Below are 17,053 nucleotides of genomic sequence, written 5' to 3'. Positions count from 1 at the left end.
GTCTGCAAAAGTTCTTAGCTTATCTTTACCGACAACAGCGTTATATCGCAAAAAAACGCTTGCAGTCAGTCTTGAACAACTAGAAAGTTTTCAGTTTTTCCAGATTCAATTTGAGTTTGAGTTGTAGCTACAATTTTTTTTTCAAAATTAGATTTAAAATTACTGAAGTTCCAAATTAGAAAGAAATACAGCAAAAAGATGGTTCAGTTCATGTCAAACGAAGATTCATAAGCATAAGCAATTAAGCATAAGAATTGCAATTGTCTGTGACTAAACTGGGCTCATTTCGCGCAATACTGTTCTCCTGTAGCTTTTTCCGGAAGACCAGAAATTAGATAAAATTTGGTTGTATTAAGGTTTGAGATTACACGTATTAAGGGTTAGTTTAGAACTTTCGACCTAATGGTCATTGGCTGTTTGGAAACAAGATAATACTACAACTACGGAATACTTCAATCAACATTTCCGACTGTGGAAAATCTCAAGTCAACATCCACTGATCTACGAACGTCGTCAGTACTACGCAAAGAGTGACAACTTTGTCCTACGAAGTAACCCGAACCAAGTGTGGACTACTCGCATAACAATCGTTATTGGAGCTGCGCTATAAAAACTCAATAAAAACTCCTGTAGCTTTTTCCGGAAGACCAGAAATTAGATAAGAATTTGATTACTGGCATTTCGTTCTAATTAGTTTGATTACGCAACTAGAATTATATAGTTGTCAAAGTCTCACTCTGTGGCTTTATCGCTCTGCGTGACTTTACAGCTTCGCGAATAGTATGGTCAGTGAAATCGGGCGATATTTTTCATTTTGCCAAAAGCTTGAAAATTTATTCAAATAATCCGAATGTGTCCAACGAAGATGCGTACTAAGGAAAAATGTCGTGCATGGACTTTGTTTGAGAAGGCAGGTTCTGTGATATTGGGGTCTCCAGAGAGGCGACATCAATTGAAAAGAGAAATTCAAAGATTACAAGTGTATTTAGCGCTTGGTGAATTCGGCCCTTGGTGACCCCTAATCCTAACCTATCCCTTTCCTAACCCAAATATAGTAATGCGTACATGCCCAGTGCTGAATGTCGAATATCACAGTTCACGGTCATATTCAGTGAAACATTCATTTTTGAATTTAAATATTTCTTGCTCGCATTGCACTGCTGTTGGGGTTTTTCATCGGATAGCTTTTTCAACTATTTTTATAGAAGCTCACAAAAACCATCACACCCGTCGGCGCGTCTTCGGACGACGACGCCTCTTCGTCGGGCGCGTCCCATCATTCGAATAACCATCAGCGACCCACGCCTCTTACCGAAAAGATTGCGGATATCATGCCTCAAATTTTGCCAAGTAAGTCAGACGGGAATGGCTGTTTTTTGTATTATTTTGTTTACTGCACCATAACAAAGTACGGTGACTTTGAGAGGGAAATTGGTCTGCATGATTACAGTATATCGTCGCGGTGGTATCAAAGTAGCTCATGTCAATTTCACACATTTTGAGAGAATTAACTCTACGTGAAGTTTTCATCTCCTTTGAGACAATGAGATGAACAGAAACATGGTCAAGATATTGTAAAAAAAAAATGGATATTTTTGAAGACTTGATTTTTTCAAGTTTTAAAAATGCACCTTCAAAATTTGAAAGCTGGGCGTTAGCTACTTTGCATGCGTCCTGGAATTTTTACAAAGTTGTGACCGTAAAGATGGTTTATCGCTGTTTGGTACCTGGTTTGTTTTAAAAGTTTTAGAAATACTGACCTAGAGTTTGTTTATAAGACTGAATATTCTAATGTTTGCAGTGAATCGTGCACAACTAGTAGGCTAATTAGGGAGATAAAACAATAGTAATCCTTCAGTCCTGACAAGCCCTTCCGAAAATCGCTTGCCTTGTGCATGTGCGGCAGGATATTCTCGGCACTTAAAATCATCCTGTATTTTGTATGGTGAAAAATTATTGGTTTGATGACTCAAATGTTCACTGGAAAACATTAATGGCTGCGATTTCCTGCCGCTATACAATAAAAGTGCTTGGGTTAATTTTATCGCGGCAATATTGCTACAGCCAATTTGAGAGACGTAATGTCGAAACCTATTCGGGCAATGTTATGGATTAGTCTTTCAGTCCAACGTGTATCTTTAATACTTGAGAGTGATCGGTTTGAAAATAGCGTAATTTTATTGAGAATATGACAGTTGTCACAGTGGAAACTGAAACATGACCGTTATTCATGATAACTAACTGATTCATATTGGTGCGATACTCATGTCATGAACCTTTTATTGTCTTCTGCCTGTTTTAGACTTGTGAAATCAGCCGTTTTTTGCCCGCCTTATACTGGCGGAGGCACGGTCTACATATAAATACAGACAACATTTTGTAGTGCGCCATAACTCATCACGAAACACCCCGGAAATATTGACATCCTTGATAATGAATGTTGTTATTAGACCGTGAAAACATACATAGTAAACGACCGCGTGAGTCACATCGATAAATCACCCTTAGCTATCAATTGCCTCGTTCACAATTGAGAGGTTGTTCATACAATATACCGACGTATATTAAGATTGTCGATTTTTCAATGACGTATTTATAATTTCCTGCTCAATTCTCAATTGACACCTTTTCCTGAAAAAAAAACGCTTTCCAATTGACAGGCAGCCGGCCGAATTCGCAGAGGATACCGCCGGACGTCGCAAATATTTCGGCCATGAACACGCCCCCACCCTCGTCTAGACATCCGAATGCAAAGTCGCCCCACAACGCAGTTCGTGGACCCTCAATCGGGCGGAGTAGTACCGCGAGTTCAGAAGATGAAGGTAGTTCAATGCTGTCGCCTTTTATTTTACACCTGTATTTAATCTGACTTGTGTTATATGTAAAGATAGGTTATATGCTTGAGTCGTGGTGATGTGTATGAGCCCTCTTAATCTCTTATCACCATCAAAGGCTATATATATAAGGACTGTATAGGTGACTAATGGTACAGGACCACATTCAATGCAGTATAATTGCAAGATTAGTTTTCGTTTGTATGCTTGCTATTGTGCTGTTAACTCTTGATACAGGGCACATGAAATGTGTTTGAATTGATAAATTATGCTGCAATGAAATCTATATTCAAATACCTGTGTACATAATAATCACGATTTCAAATGCTGGTAAATCCCCACAGCATTTGATGATCAATTACAGTGAAAAAGTAATCGCTGCGTTACTTTTGTTATAGAGCTTCTTAGAGTTACAGAAATTCAATGTAGCCTACAATTGAATAGTATATTCATTTTGAAATGAACCAGATACCCGAATAATAACCCATGCTGGTGATGTCATATTTTGTGATACGATTGTTGATATACAATGTTCTTTCCAATTCTCTACTAGTTGCTGATGATTACACCTGACGAGTGTCAGCTGAAAATATTCGGTTTCATTTCAATATGAATATACTACTCAATTGTACTTTTGTTATTCGCAATTCCATGACTTTCAGTTGTGTCTAATTGCAGTATCTGCGCGGTACATGATGATATTTTGAGATATTCATTGCCCATGCTTAATGCATAAAGAAGTTGAGTATGGTAACCATTTAAGGAACATTTCATTGGGTTAGCAATAACTTGAAATGATTCACTCACTGTCTGATTGACACTGATAACATGTGGTTTTGCTGAACATCTTGTTTCGATATGCTTGATTTACCTTCTATAATATATACAGGTTGTATTCTCATTTGGCGTCAATGAGGTGGATATATGAAGCATGTGTTTTGACTGACCAGTGAGGGTAATGATGTGCTTGTTACAAAAGAGCTTTACCCCGAGATTAACCGCTTGGGCAGTCTTCTTTGACCTCGATTTATGATTTGGGAAGCTTTTCCCTCAAGGTTTTGCTTTGGCATATAATCAGAGGCCTGGAGAGGTCATTAGAGTGTTTTTACAGTAAACACGTGTAGAAGATTTGGATTGGATATGTAAAATATGACTGCTTCTTGAGATGCAGCTTTTTCCACTACCGGTAATAATTTCATGCGATAATTAGTCATATTAGCCACCATTTATTACATCTTCGTTGCATTACTATTAACTTAGTGATTCCAAAGTCCCATGCATATACGAAACAATTAATCAAGCCCCGGCATTCTTATTGTGTAAAGTCATAGCGCCGTGACTTGCGACAATGCCTTCTAACTAAGGGTCAAGTATTACGTTCACGTTTCTAATTATATTTATAACGGAGGCGGTCCTTTCAATAAGACTGAAATCTTTCAGATGCGCAGGCTGTGACCAAAGTCTCCGCAAAAATCCAACAGTTGTTGAACACTTTGAAGGTATGTTTGCTGCGATGCTCAGATTGTATGTCATGTACACGACAATATTTACCATTTCCCGTGTCAGAATAATTGCTTTTCATGTTCTGTAAATCTGCGTCAAATATTTTGCGGGTATTCAATTAGTAATCCGCCGATATATAGTTTTACCAACTGGCTGAATTGATACAACAATACTTAAGACTATCATCGTGTACACTGTTCTGGACGTCCATGGTGTACGCACATGTGTCACCTTCACTTCAACATCAATGTTAAGACTGAATATATATATAAGAAATCATATAATAAATATATTATAGAAAGTCTCTTGATGGTGAAGATGATGTAGCATTACTTTCTCACTAATTTGATTTTGTGTCAAGCACCTTGGTTTTTCGTGAAGTGCCTTGTTTAAAGTTTGGTGTGAGTCATGTCCTTTCGTTAGCGTTACACAGGCCTAGTACTTTGTTGGAATTTCCGCCACTGTGGGTACGTGCTTTCGGCAACTCAAATTCATGAACATGGCGTGGATTTGAATATAACACATGTATTTTCCGCCAATACGGTGGCATGGTACTATTAAAGGCTTGATGACAAAGTCTGGTGTGTACGCGATCATTTTCAATTCCTATTTTCGCTTCAGTCTGAACTTAAACATAGTCCGTTTTCTGACAGTGGATAACTTGAATTTGTCAGTTTCTTATTATAAATGTCAGGCGGAATATATTTACATCGTTAGCCTCAGGTGTGGCATCGATAAATATTTGCTTAGGTTTCGGTGCGGATATTTTTCCAATGTCACGTTATTAATGTCGACGTTGGCGGTTTGAATATTAATCAAGCGCTATCGAAACTGTGTCTCATGTAAACGTCTGCAGTGTGTACTGAATAAATGTTGAAATTTGGAAGATCGGAATCACGGTACCCGCACTGGACATGTGATGTTTACTGTGTGAGAGTTCACCAAGCAATCTTTACTATGATCTTATCTCTCAATTTCCTTGAAATTATTCCATGGCTTTATACATTGACCGGCTGGTAAATGTTAATTGTTTACTTATGACCATTCCAGTTTTTTATGCTGCGCTAGATAACAAACCTTATCTTTTATGGCTCTCTATGGAATTGGTTTCATGGTGTTAGCTGTTTCATTAGAATCTGGCCCTTATTTGTGAACTAAAGTCAACTTGCAAACAGTACTTCAGTAATTGGAGTGACTATGAAAATGACAAATGAAAATAGAGCGATTTGCTGTAGCTGGAAGTAAGCACTGGTGTTGGTTATCTATTTTGACCATCTGTTGCTACCATATGCCTCCATAGAGAGAGACCACCCGCTACGATATTGCAGAATGAAATAACATGGTTTAGCTGCTATGGAATCCAAAAGTATCCAATACGTAATGTGTACTTGAAAGGTGGGATTGCTATGATTATAAGACAGCCTTGCATTCTTGATGTGTCGAAAATTACTTTTGCTATGTCATCATCTTCAACCCGAGAGATGCTTTGAAAAACCACAGGAATGACTGCTTCGAGGCGGTATAATGCTATAATCTCAGCCTTGATGTGATGACACGCAAATTTCGTGCCACATCTTCCGTGTGGCTCAACCTATACCGTTTCGTAGGAGACTGAAGAACCGCCTCTGTCGCCAAAGAAACAGACGGCTTCTAGTGTTATGGATATAGCAAAGAAACTACAGGTTGTCATGCACTGCGAATGACGATGATTTTTCTCTTTAATTGCTTTTGATTATACACTCTCAAATTCAAGCCCGCTTCCATTCTTTTCCACACTTGAAATTGAGACGTTACACCGCAGTATATCAGACTTTCTCACTGCTCTACTGCTTTTTCCTGCCCTGTAACTTCAATTTTACTTTTTATGAGTCAATTCTTTGGTTTACCATCCTACGAAGAGTTGCATTATTCAGTCAAATATGACTTCTCCAAAATACAAAGTAGCTGTAATTATGTAGTGCATGCCTTAGTCGGCTAACTGGTCTCTGCAATATGATGACTCTCCAAACGTTTGTCAGTAAAAGTTGACAATAATCTGGAATACACTTGTTACTTGATGTGAGTGTAATGCCTCTTAGTAGAGCTGTTGTAAAAATTATCAATCAATAGTATCCCATTCTGCTAGTTGAGCATAATTTTCACCTTGAATATAATTCGCATGGAAGAAATACTCTAATATACAGTAGTGTTATTTTATAATTATTGAGTAATTTTATAAAAAAAATCTCACCTTGGTGTTTTGTGTGTCGTTTTATATATACCTAATGTCAAAGTCCATTTTAGAGTTAATGTTAACAGTATATTTATCACTCGTGTGAAACGATTAAGACCTAATGCAGAATCCAGCAGTAAATGTTATTTATACCCTGGGAAGCGGTACTGCTCTGAAAAGGATTGTTGTATTGTGTTGATAAATGCTGAGGTCTCTCTATACATTGGCCTTCAAGCCTTCACTCGTGATGTTCTTGATTACGCTGCAAGAATAGAGATATCACCCTCTTGCCTTTCTGTGTTTATAGTTTTGATGAATTATGCAGGAAGTTGTGTGCAGTGTGCTCGTTCTACTTTCTATTAAATATGTTTTCTTGCGAGTGAAAGTATGCAAATACACTTTTCACGTTTGAGTGACCCTGTTTCAGTCAGCATCCATTTCTATACATGGTAGCTTAGCGTTTTTGCCTGCCCATACCAAACACATCTGGTCCTGTTTGACGGGAGTGCAGTATGTTCAACAAGGGTTTGAGAAAACCTGCTGACATTCGATTTGGTATGGATTATCTTGTACTCTACTTTTGCATGAATTTGATTTGCTCAGTTGTATCACACACGGACAACTGTACCCATATTATTATTATTATTGTTCCATCCACATCGACAATAATCTGGCACATTTGCGATACTTTGCATGAAATAAATGAAGTGGCAGTAACGAAATTTTTGTGGTTTACAGAGACCTAAGAAGAAGCCGTTAGCCGAATATTTTCAAGACGATCAGGTGATGCGATTGTGGTTTTTTGCGGCTTTTTCAATTGTGATGATCAGATGCCGGTTTAAATCAATTTGACTTTAACGGCTATTTGTAGGTGTTTCGTTCTGTCCTAATTACAGTCGGCGCTATTGCGACAGGCACTAGTTCAGGGCAATTATTCTGTCTATTTTAGGACAGACCGTTTATGTATTACGCAATGGGATAGGGTGACGGTAGTGTTGTAATTACGTATTTATACGACATAGCTTGCAATGGAAACTTGACTTGTGTGGAAGAAATTCATCATAGAGCCGGGGCTCTTGACTTCTTTGGTGCGCATCGCTAAATATTTTGGGTGGTTGCATGCACCCCGTCTAACTGGTCACCACTGTCGCCAATCGTACGTTACGGTCTGCTTACCAGTTGCAGTCCAATTATTAGAGTTTGTATCGTCCGTGTTTGCTATTGTGTCCTGTGATGAGCACTGAAAATAAGACCAAATAAGGACGCGAGTCACAAGTAAGGAGAGATCTTATAAATAAGAGCTCTGTAGTTTTTTAGTCGTAGTTTCAACTTCGGCCTCTCATACACCCGTGTGAAACTACTAGTCCACGAACCCCAAATTAAGAAACCATGATGAACTGCGAGGTATTATTGGGAGCCATTGTCGAATCTATTATAGTATACTCTCTCTACATATTAAGTTATTTGCATGAGACTATTGTGTGTCGAAAGTGTCGTTTTTCGTGTAAAATAGGATGAACTGGAGGCGTTGCCCGTCGAGGAAAACGCCCCCAAGCCTGGAGGTCCCGTCAGTAAACCACTGCGAGCGGAATCGCAAACGGAACAGACGAATTTCCCGCATTCGTTGGAAGCCGCCATCCACAGGTTTCCGATTTTGTCACTTTCTCAGTCGTGGTTATGAATATTTCATCGCCGTGTTCTTAAACTTCATCTAGATTTGGCACGGCCAATCCGAAAGCGCCGTGCTTGACCACCTTGACACCTAACGGGAAGAATTCGACTACTCTCACTTACGGTATGTCGTGAAATTGCAATTGTTGTTGTTACAAAGAAATCTGGAGTGTCTTAATTTGCAGGAAAACTTTTGTCGCGCATGAGGAAAGTGGCGTACATGCTATTACACAAACGCGGGATACAGCCGGGAAGCAGGGTGGCTTTAGTCTTCTCGAATAGCGACCCTATCGTGTTTGTCTCGACTTTGTACGGATGCATGTTGGCTGGCTTGGTGCCTGTGGCGGTCGAAGTGCCGATGTCTTCACACGTAATTCATGAAACTTGAGTCTCCTACTATGTAGTAGTGACCGCCGACTTTTTTTCAGAACTCTGGCTCGTCACAGCTTGGGTTTCTATTGGGTAGCTGCGGGGTTGACGTCGCGCTCACTTGCGACAACTGTCTGAAGAATTTGCCGAAAAACGAGAAAGGAGAGATGATAGAGCCGCGGGGTATTTTTTTTTATTGCTTTTCTTGTAGTCGTTATAGTCGTTCGCTAAATCATTCCTGTTGGCTGTAGCTGCTGTGATTCGTGTTAGCCCGCCTTCCCCGGCTACTTCCTATCTGTCATTTCTTCTTGTGCTATTGGTCATATCTTCTCAGGGTGGCAGCCGCCAGTGCAATTTGAAACTGCTCTAGCCACTGAGCTACTTTTGCAATCAGTCCTACGCTATTAGGTTTGAATAGCTTCTTGGAGGTAAAGAACTTCAATATACAATTGAATAGTATATTCATATTGAAATGAACCCGAATATTTTCGGCTGACACTCGTCAGGGGTAATCGTCAGCAACTAGTAGAGAATTTGAGAGAACATTGTATATCAACAATCGTATCACAAAATTTGATTTCGCGTCGTTGGGAGGGGCCGTTCACACTTCCATTTGTGTGCCTTGGAGTCGACTTTTATCAAAATACACTAACCCAAACTATGTCAACAAAAGGAGTATGTGTACCACCTAAAAATAGTACATTGAACGCTCTCTCTTTCATGCTGGTGACGTTATATTTTGTGATACGATTGTTGATATACAATGTTCTTTCAAATTCTCTACTAGTTGCTTACGATTACCCCTGACGAGTGTCGGCCGAAAATATGCGGGTTCATTTCAATATGAATATACTAATCAATTCAATATTAGGTTCACGATTACATTGAGCTGGGTACAGTACTCTCTCAACCGTGAACAAATTTTCATTGCGAGACTGGTGCTCTAGCCATTGAGCAATTAGTCCTATGCCTATGTCTTGAGAAGATATTGAGCTGGGTGCTCTACTCGATCTCATCTGCACCAACCATGTACAAATTTTCAACTTTTAAAGCCAAGAAACTGTCTTCAATAAGATTATTGAAAATTGTTCGCCGTATTCACCATATGCTACGCGTAGATTGCGGATGCTGAGACAATTGCTGAACAGGCGGTTTGCACCCGCGAATCTAGACTGCCTACTCAACAGGCCAAGAGATTGAGGTCACTGTATGTAGTTTCATTTATTCCAAGATGACCAGGGTCACCTTGATGTTGTTGTGAGTGACATTCGTGCGATTACATTCGTTGTGCGGTAGTATGGTTTCTTCTGTGCATTTTTTCTTTGCCAACACAATTTTTCGAATCATCATCATCATGTCATGTGGACAGGGTGGCCGAAACTGCGTTGGATCCCGACAGATTCGAAACATTTGCCGAAAGCTCCGCCCAACTGGGAGCCTAACGCTCGAAGTCCTGACAACCAGCTCGCCTACATCGAATACAAGACCGGAAAGCAAAACAGCGTGGTGGGAATATCCCACCCGCGCATGGTCATTCTCAATCATTGCAGGTTAGTCGGCGGCGGCTTTGTCCATTGTATGGTCGTTACCCTTGACTCTACATTCGTAGGGCTATCGTGAGCACGCTCTGTTACAATCCCGGCGATGTGATGGTGAATTTGCTCGATTTTAAGAGAGGCATCGGTCTCGTTCACGGACTTTTAACGGTGAGTATTTTTGACGCTGGTGTGCTGCCGCTTGACAGATTGAAGTAAAGTGACTAGAACTACGTAAAATGGTAGCAGAAAGTATCAGTTTGGAAGATACAACTTGAATTTAGTGCGGGATAGCATTTTTCTGCTGGGATGTGATAGTCTTCGAGAAGATTTTTTGGTTAAAATGTTTGTGGCTTTTCAACATTTTTTGTGATGTATATGACTGATACTATTGCAGCTTTACGGACGTGTGAACAATTTGACTGCGTGTCTAGTACACAACATCAGTAATTTATCGTTACTACTTTGGATTCATTGAAGCAAGAGTTGTCTGAATATCCTATAACCTGAATACTTGGTCTTGAGTATAATATTTTCAATGTTACTTCTGATTTTACTTGATCACCAACAATGGCTACTTTGACCACCTTTGTTTGTGACAGTATTAATTGTTTACTTGCGGTACAATCGCTATATTGTGAACATAGTCAAGATGCAACGCTCCGAACACAATTAACCGTTACCGCTAGTCCTCAATCGCCGGTATCCCCTCCTCTATTTTCAACGAGAACAATATATTTGTCTCCTTCCGCAGAGCCTTTTCACGGGAATGCACGTGTTTTGCATTCCGTACGCGTTAATGAAGCACGATCCGATGCAGTGGTTGAACATTGTGACAAAGAATAAAGGTACAAACATTCGAAATGGTGACTTTCTAGAAATGTCGATGTTTGATGAAATTGTTTGCAGTGTCGCTCGCGCTTGTAACGTCGAGGGATCTGCATTGGACTTTGGCTATGCACCGCGATAACACTCACGTCGATTTAAAGACCTTGAGAATGCTGCTAGTGTCAGACGCTGCTAATCCATGTGAGTAGGACTTCTTGCAGGTGCTGATTCGTATGTAATCCATTGATTATTTCTGTGACGTTTCGTGTCTGATGGTTCGTTGCATTCGAGTGCTGCGATGTACTCGTTTTATTTATTATATAGGATCACTCGTACAAACTCGCCCGTTAAAAGTACGTCGTATTTTGGGTGAAAATGCTGTCGTTATTTGAGTTTGATTGTTCGGTTTCTTTTGAAAGAAATGCAAGTTTGTTGTTCGCTAATTCGCTGTTCTACCGATAAATGTCGCTTACTTTTACTGTCAAAATTTAACGAAATTTGTTGAAACGTTTCTTAAAAGCTTCAACATATAGCATGTCATAAACGAGTTGAGATACTTTTAAATAGTTTGGTTCAACACTTGGCAGCATTTTAACGTACGCAAAGGCAACAGCAGACCATGAACTCTATATTACGACACCATGCAGAAATATACCTTGCAAATTTCGAAATCAATTTGATATTTCAATTCTATAATTAAACGTCCGTTTCCTTGCGTTTTGTAATTGAGATAGACAAGGCTAATTTATTTGGTGCACTTGTCACGAACTGTCACAGGTCTGGTAGTTGAGATCCACTGCCCGAGACGAAGTCGGTCATGGATATATGCCTCATTGCCTGGGCCGTATCTATTGTATCATTATTTGTAATCGTGCGATTTTGCGGCGTCAAATTAACAGCACGCTTCACGTCAGTTGTTTCCTGCGTGCACCGTGTAAGTTATACGTGACTCGAGGTTCGAAATACATCAGTCGCGTGGTAACGTATACAAAACCGACGTTAGAATAGGGCTGCGAGAGTCGATTGATTGCAAATTTGTTTGTTTTGAACGCGAGACAAAGCGACCAGCCAATTCGATTCATCGACGTTCAATATATCATGATCTTCGTCTGGGGAATGTTTATCGATGTAGGCGCGACGCGAAATTAATTCTGTTGGCCGCAAAATCGTGGCGTGATTCTTTGCAATGTTTCGTCGATAAAAAAGATGTGTTGCCGCCAATTACGCCTTCTCCATTGCGGCTAATCTTGCTGTTGCATTTTCGAATACTCGTCTTGCATTATCCTTCTGATCGATTAACCGGTGCGATTCTGAACTGAACTTTGCGGCATAGGAGCGCTTATCGATATAAGAGCAAAGGAAGTTGTCCCGAACAACTGTCTTTAAGTAAACTCGACAGATTTGATGACAGAAAATAATATGATATAATAATGAAAGATATGCAATGCTAGTATGAGTATTTTTTCACTTATATTTGATGATAGGTTCTGAAAATTAATTTCTCGGTGTCACTGGTGATGAGCGCGTACCATTGGCGGTTTGCGCTAACTGTTTTGAGCTATAATATTATACTCGCATAAATGAGGCATTACTTTGATGTAAATAAAATTCCTTTTGATAAGATGAGTATTATACGTAAATCAAATGAATAGAGTTTTCTGCTTTGTCCTGTTAACTTGTACAGTGTACACAGAATCATGCAAGTGCTTCAAACCCTTTATTGTAAATGTCCGTGGCGCAATTGTTTCAACTGTTGGTGTGAGTAAATACGACAATTATTCATTACTGAAGCCCATACCTTTCTTATTGTAACAGGGTCGCTTGGTTCGAGCGATGTGTTTCTGCGAGAATTTGAAAGGCGCGGCTTGAGGCGTGACGCCGTGTGCCCTTGCGCGTGGTCACAAGAAGCCCTGACCGTGGCGGTCCGCAGACCCGGCACGGAGCCGATAGCTACCACCATATCTCTTCACTCTCTGTCGTACGGTGTTGTGGAAACGCAGCTTAACGACCAAGCCACCACGCTTATGATTCAGGATGTCGGAACAATATTCCCGGGAGGTATGTACGCTTGTGACATCTCAGTCCTATTGTGCTAAAAATAGTATTAATAAATTGAAAAATGAACTTGAAAGATGTTATTTTTGAATATTTTTTATTTTAGCAACTGTTGCGGTGGTGAAGCTGGACGATTCTTTGGAGTTTTGTCGGACAGACGAAGTAGGGGAGATCATTCTCAGCCCGGTGAGAGCAGGCGACGTTCAGAGTTGCTACTATGGTCTTGCGGGGATATCGGATAAAATCTTCAATATGCAACCGAAATCTGGGAAGGCGAAATACATTCGAACCGGACTGCTTGGATATGTCGGCCCGGTGAGATTGATAATAATTGGTAATAATCACTAATTCTTCACTTGTGACCGAGTGTCTGTCTTGTATTCAGAGCGGCCGTGTCTTCGTCACTGGTAAAACGGAAAGCCTGTTGAGAATTAGCGGGCGTATGCACAATGCCGACGATATCGTGGCTACCGTGCTTGCAGTAGAACCGATGAGATTTGTATACAGAGGCCGGTAAGTTGTCTGAACTTACGGTGTGCTGACAGGGTCGTTTGTAGTTTAACTTCTCGCAATGTTCCAAGACCGAAATGGCAAGTCGGATGACGCACATACAAGCACTCTGATCATTGTGTTCTTGAAATTGCGGATAAAGCAAATCGGTTACCGGCTGTACAGCTGTGTTATCGTTTGGTGTCTTGAGTGTTTTCAAAACGTCATTTAGATTCGCCCGGTTGAGTAGATATTTCATTGTCGGAGCCGCTGGTATTGTTTCAATTTTGTAAGACCAAGGCCAGTCACGTGATCATCAGTCATCACGTATTCGCCGATGTTGACTTTACTATTGGTTGTTATTTGATTTTGGCTTCAACCCTGATTGATTCCCTTTTATGTGCTTGCTTACCAGGCAGAAGCCAAGGTTGTTGGTTTTGATTTTAATGTCTTCCGCCGCTAGTGTGTATCGTTCTTGTTGCTACAGTCAAGCCAAGTTACCGAAATAGAAGTGCAGCCGCAGTCCGCTTGGTTATATGTGAAGGACATTTTTCACTCTCATTCACATGCTGTGCTCAATGGAAAATTGAATGCCGCTAACGCTCTTGTCGATGACAGCATAGTGATTGATGAAGCACTCCAAAACCGTGTAGCCGCTGTTAAATTCAACGATCCTGTGTAAATTTTTCAAGCATAAATCGTGACGTGGACCTTACGAACCCGGTTGTATGTGTTGTGTACTACTGTGCTGTTTTCTCATGGTCAAAAATTCAAATTGTGTTCTTTGCAATGTTTTACGAATTCCAAGGATGCTGGGATTATAAATCTCCAAACATTGCATCCGTTCTCTCGTGCTCTGCATAATTTTTTGTGTGAAATCGGTCATTCTCAAATTCAGCGCGATCCAATTTCTCTCGCACATTGTCCAATTTATGGGATCGAATGTGCGGTGAGCAATTTCTACCGATTCCCACCTGTTTTCGAAGCGTGAATGTCTCAAGTTACACTCTTCTCTACCCTTGTAAGCCGATTACGCCGTTTCGGTTATGAATTATTGACTGAATATTTCCAAGGTCGAAAAATCACAATAAAGATAGAATATGGACGGTAGAACTAATCAATTTGAAGTCACGACGATATCGATACCAAGTGACGCACATACTAGATTTCAAAATCTTAAAACGTAGTATGCTGTATTACAGCATCATTACTGTCATCAGGTTTTCACAAATGTAGCATTGAACCAAATCTATTCTCGTGGTAGGAAGTTGTTTGGTCAACGAGCATTTTTATGAAGGCGAAAAGTGGCAAATATGTATTTTTATTCGCAAACGGTTGGCTTCGTGAAACACACGCCCTACAGGACTACACATACACACCCTCACATAGTAACTTACCTCAAATGAATTACATGCTAATGTTGACTCTGTCAATACAAGCACTAGTTTGAGATTATTCCTGGTAACATGCTAATGGTCTCAGTTACGTATATACGATATACCGTATATTTGTGACAGCCATCGCCTTGAAATTCCTGTTGTTCGCTTCAGGATCGCCGTATTCAGCATCGAAGTTCTGAAGGACGAGAGACTGGTCATCATTGTGGAGCAAAAACCAGACGCGACGGAAGACGAATGTTTCAAGTGGATGAGCAGCGTCATTCAGGTTGTTTGCTTGTTCTACCAAGGGACACTTCGGTGTTTGTTTAATCTCCGATTAACTAATGAGTAATATAGCGACCGGTGCGTTTTAAGACTGCCCGGTGTCGTGTTACATCACAAAGTCTCTTGTAGGGTCGTGGTGTTTTGGTTGGAATTGGTTGCCAAGGTGTTGACTTTCGTTTGGAGTGCTAAAGACATCGACTTGCAATTGATACTGTTGAGGTATAAAATCTGGCAGCCATTGTCGACATTTCGCTTGTGTTAATTCACCATTTCGTCTTTGAAATTTGCTGGAACAGCTTTCTAGCGTGGCTGTAGTTTCTTTCAACTTTTGGATGTGTTTGGGGAGAACGGTGACAATTTTTTAAACTTGAAAATGTTCGTACTTGCAAAAAATGCCTCGATAACGACGGTGCAAACTGGTGCCATTATAAAATGTATTATCAATGCCTATGCTGCTCTGTGCCGATTTCATCGATGTACAATTTACATGAGAAATACCGCATAACAGGAGCCCTTTTCACTTCATTTGAACTGGGTGACGCTATTGAATATTGTTAAATATGCATTGTTATGTTGAAATGGTGTCGTCTGTAATCACCTTAAACCAATCTACCAGTAAATAATTGCCGAATTCCGGAATAGTCGTGCAATCTTGCTGACATTGGTAATTATGGAATCCACTGAACTCAAAACTCTCTTTTGTTCTATATGATCTTCGCTTCCTAACTCACATCAACCCATATCTCAATTTGGAACTCGTTTTTCGTCTGGTAACGCTGTACAATGATAGATCGTTTTATGGGCATCGTGTTTTGAAAATACCTCGATCGCCTATTTATTGCCCCTTGCCTATTGTTTCATCGGCTGTTAAATTGTACGTTTCAGGCTGTCGACGGCATACACGGTGTCGGAATCTATTGCCTGTCGTTGCTATCGCCTAACGGCCTGCCGAAGACGCCGCTGGGAGGGATACATTTGTCGGAGACCATCCAACGGTTCGTGGAGGGCGAATTGAAGCCGTGCAATATACTGATGTGCCCGCACCAGTGCGTCACTAATCTGCCGAAACCTCGGCAGAGGCATAACGATATTGGTAAGCAACGGTTTGTAGTTACGGTTCCGTGTTTCATATGCGGGTGACGTATTGCGTCCATGACAATTTCCTTACCCGATTTGGCCCGATAACTTGCTCTGTATGGAATCAGACTGCTGACAGCCAACAAACTGGAACACTTCCTTGTATGTCAAGGTAGAGATGGGATGGAGGCTGATGTCATTTTTTCAAGCTGTGAAATGTACCAGTGCTGACTTAGCATCCAGACTAGTTGGGCTATTAATACTGTCTCGCACATCTCACGAAAACCACTGATATGCGATGCCCTGGCTCTGGTATTTCAAACGCTGCTTTGAAATATTTCTCTTTAGACTAGCCACTCTTCACTTTTTTGACTCATTGTCCCCTTATCAAATTTGACAGATCTCATTCGCCCATCTAAAAGCTAGATGTAATCAGTTAGTATTTCTACTTTCCTGTAGTAGTTAAGTAAGTTATATCTATCTGTATACTTAACCTGAGTAGTTTAGCTGTATATAACTTCTACTACTTCGGTTCTCTGATGCTGAAATACTAATTTCCGCCTACTTAACATTGTCGAAGTAGTCTTGGACGCACTTCAACGACACACGGCTATGAAGTTGAGAGAGTTGATTATTGTCAAGTTCAATTACAGTAATGTGAATCAAATAATCCTGATTTGATCCTATTTAGCTCTTGTGGTAAGTCTAGCATTAAGCGGCTTTTCTATCAAGATCCGTTGATCACAAATTGAACTTGGCAAGAAACCACACAATTGATTCATGAAATTATAGTTTATTGAATGTTCTAACGTTCAC

The 17,053-nt window shown here is 40.4% G+C and overlaps 2 protein-coding genes across 4 annotated transcripts in view; both read left to right on the top strand.

Moving 5' to 3' along the window:
• LOC145439717 (disco-interacting protein 2 homolog C-like) overlaps positions 1 to 17,053 on the top strand; it is a 31,999-nt gene that overhangs the window by 5,121 nt on the left and 9,825 nt on the right. For 2 of the 3 annotated variants that reach the window (XM_080317283.1, XM_080317282.1), the window contains exons 6-23: positions 1,206 to 1,350; positions 2,661 to 2,822; positions 4,275 to 4,333; positions 5,945 to 6,019; positions 7,288 to 7,332; positions 8,063 to 8,193; positions 8,265 to 8,344; positions 8,406 to 8,590; positions 8,649 to 8,772; positions 9,959 to 10,139; positions 10,199 to 10,295; positions 10,879 to 10,972; positions 11,034 to 11,153; positions 12,768 to 13,010; positions 13,114 to 13,322; positions 13,393 to 13,520; positions 15,047 to 15,161; positions 16,046 to 16,253. In XM_080317283.1, the coding sequence (XP_080173409.1) occupies positions 1,206 to 1,350; positions 2,661 to 2,822; positions 4,275 to 4,333; positions 5,945 to 6,019; positions 7,288 to 7,332; positions 8,063 to 8,193; positions 8,265 to 8,344; positions 8,406 to 8,590; positions 8,649 to 8,772; positions 9,959 to 10,139; positions 10,199 to 10,295; positions 10,879 to 10,972; positions 11,034 to 11,153; positions 12,768 to 13,010; positions 13,114 to 13,322; positions 13,393 to 13,520; positions 15,047 to 15,161; positions 16,046 to 16,253 (2,401 nt within the window). The remainder of the gene's footprint in view (positions 1 to 1,205; positions 1,351 to 2,660; positions 2,823 to 4,274; positions 4,334 to 5,944; positions 6,020 to 7,287; positions 7,333 to 8,062; positions 8,194 to 8,264; positions 8,345 to 8,405; positions 8,591 to 8,648; positions 8,773 to 9,958; positions 10,140 to 10,198; positions 10,296 to 10,878; positions 10,973 to 11,033; positions 11,154 to 12,767; positions 13,011 to 13,113; positions 13,323 to 13,392; positions 13,521 to 15,046; positions 15,162 to 16,045; positions 16,254 to 17,053) is intronic. The other variant, XM_080317284.1, reaches the window with a different exon arrangement.
• LOC145439741 (polypeptide N-acetylgalactosaminyltransferase 6-like) overlaps positions 341 to 17,053 on the top strand; it is a 37,834-nt gene continuing 21,121 nt past the window's right edge. Inside the window, exon 1 of the mRNA XM_080317352.1 lies at positions 341 to 356. The gene's annotated coding sequence lies outside the window, so the exon portion shown is untranslated. The remainder of the gene's footprint in view (positions 357 to 17,053) is intronic.

The sequence above is a fragment of the Botryllus schlosseri genome, chromosome 5, assembly GCF_051294905.1.
Source record: "Botryllus schlosseri isolate E-star chromosome 5, Bs_hap1, whole genome shotgun sequence".
Classification (NCBI taxonomy): Eukaryota; Metazoa; Chordata; class Ascidiacea; order Stolidobranchia; family Styelidae; genus Botryllus; species Botryllus schlosseri.
The sequence above is the reverse complement of the archived record's forward strand: the minus strand, read 5'-3'. Positions and strand labels throughout refer to the sequence as shown.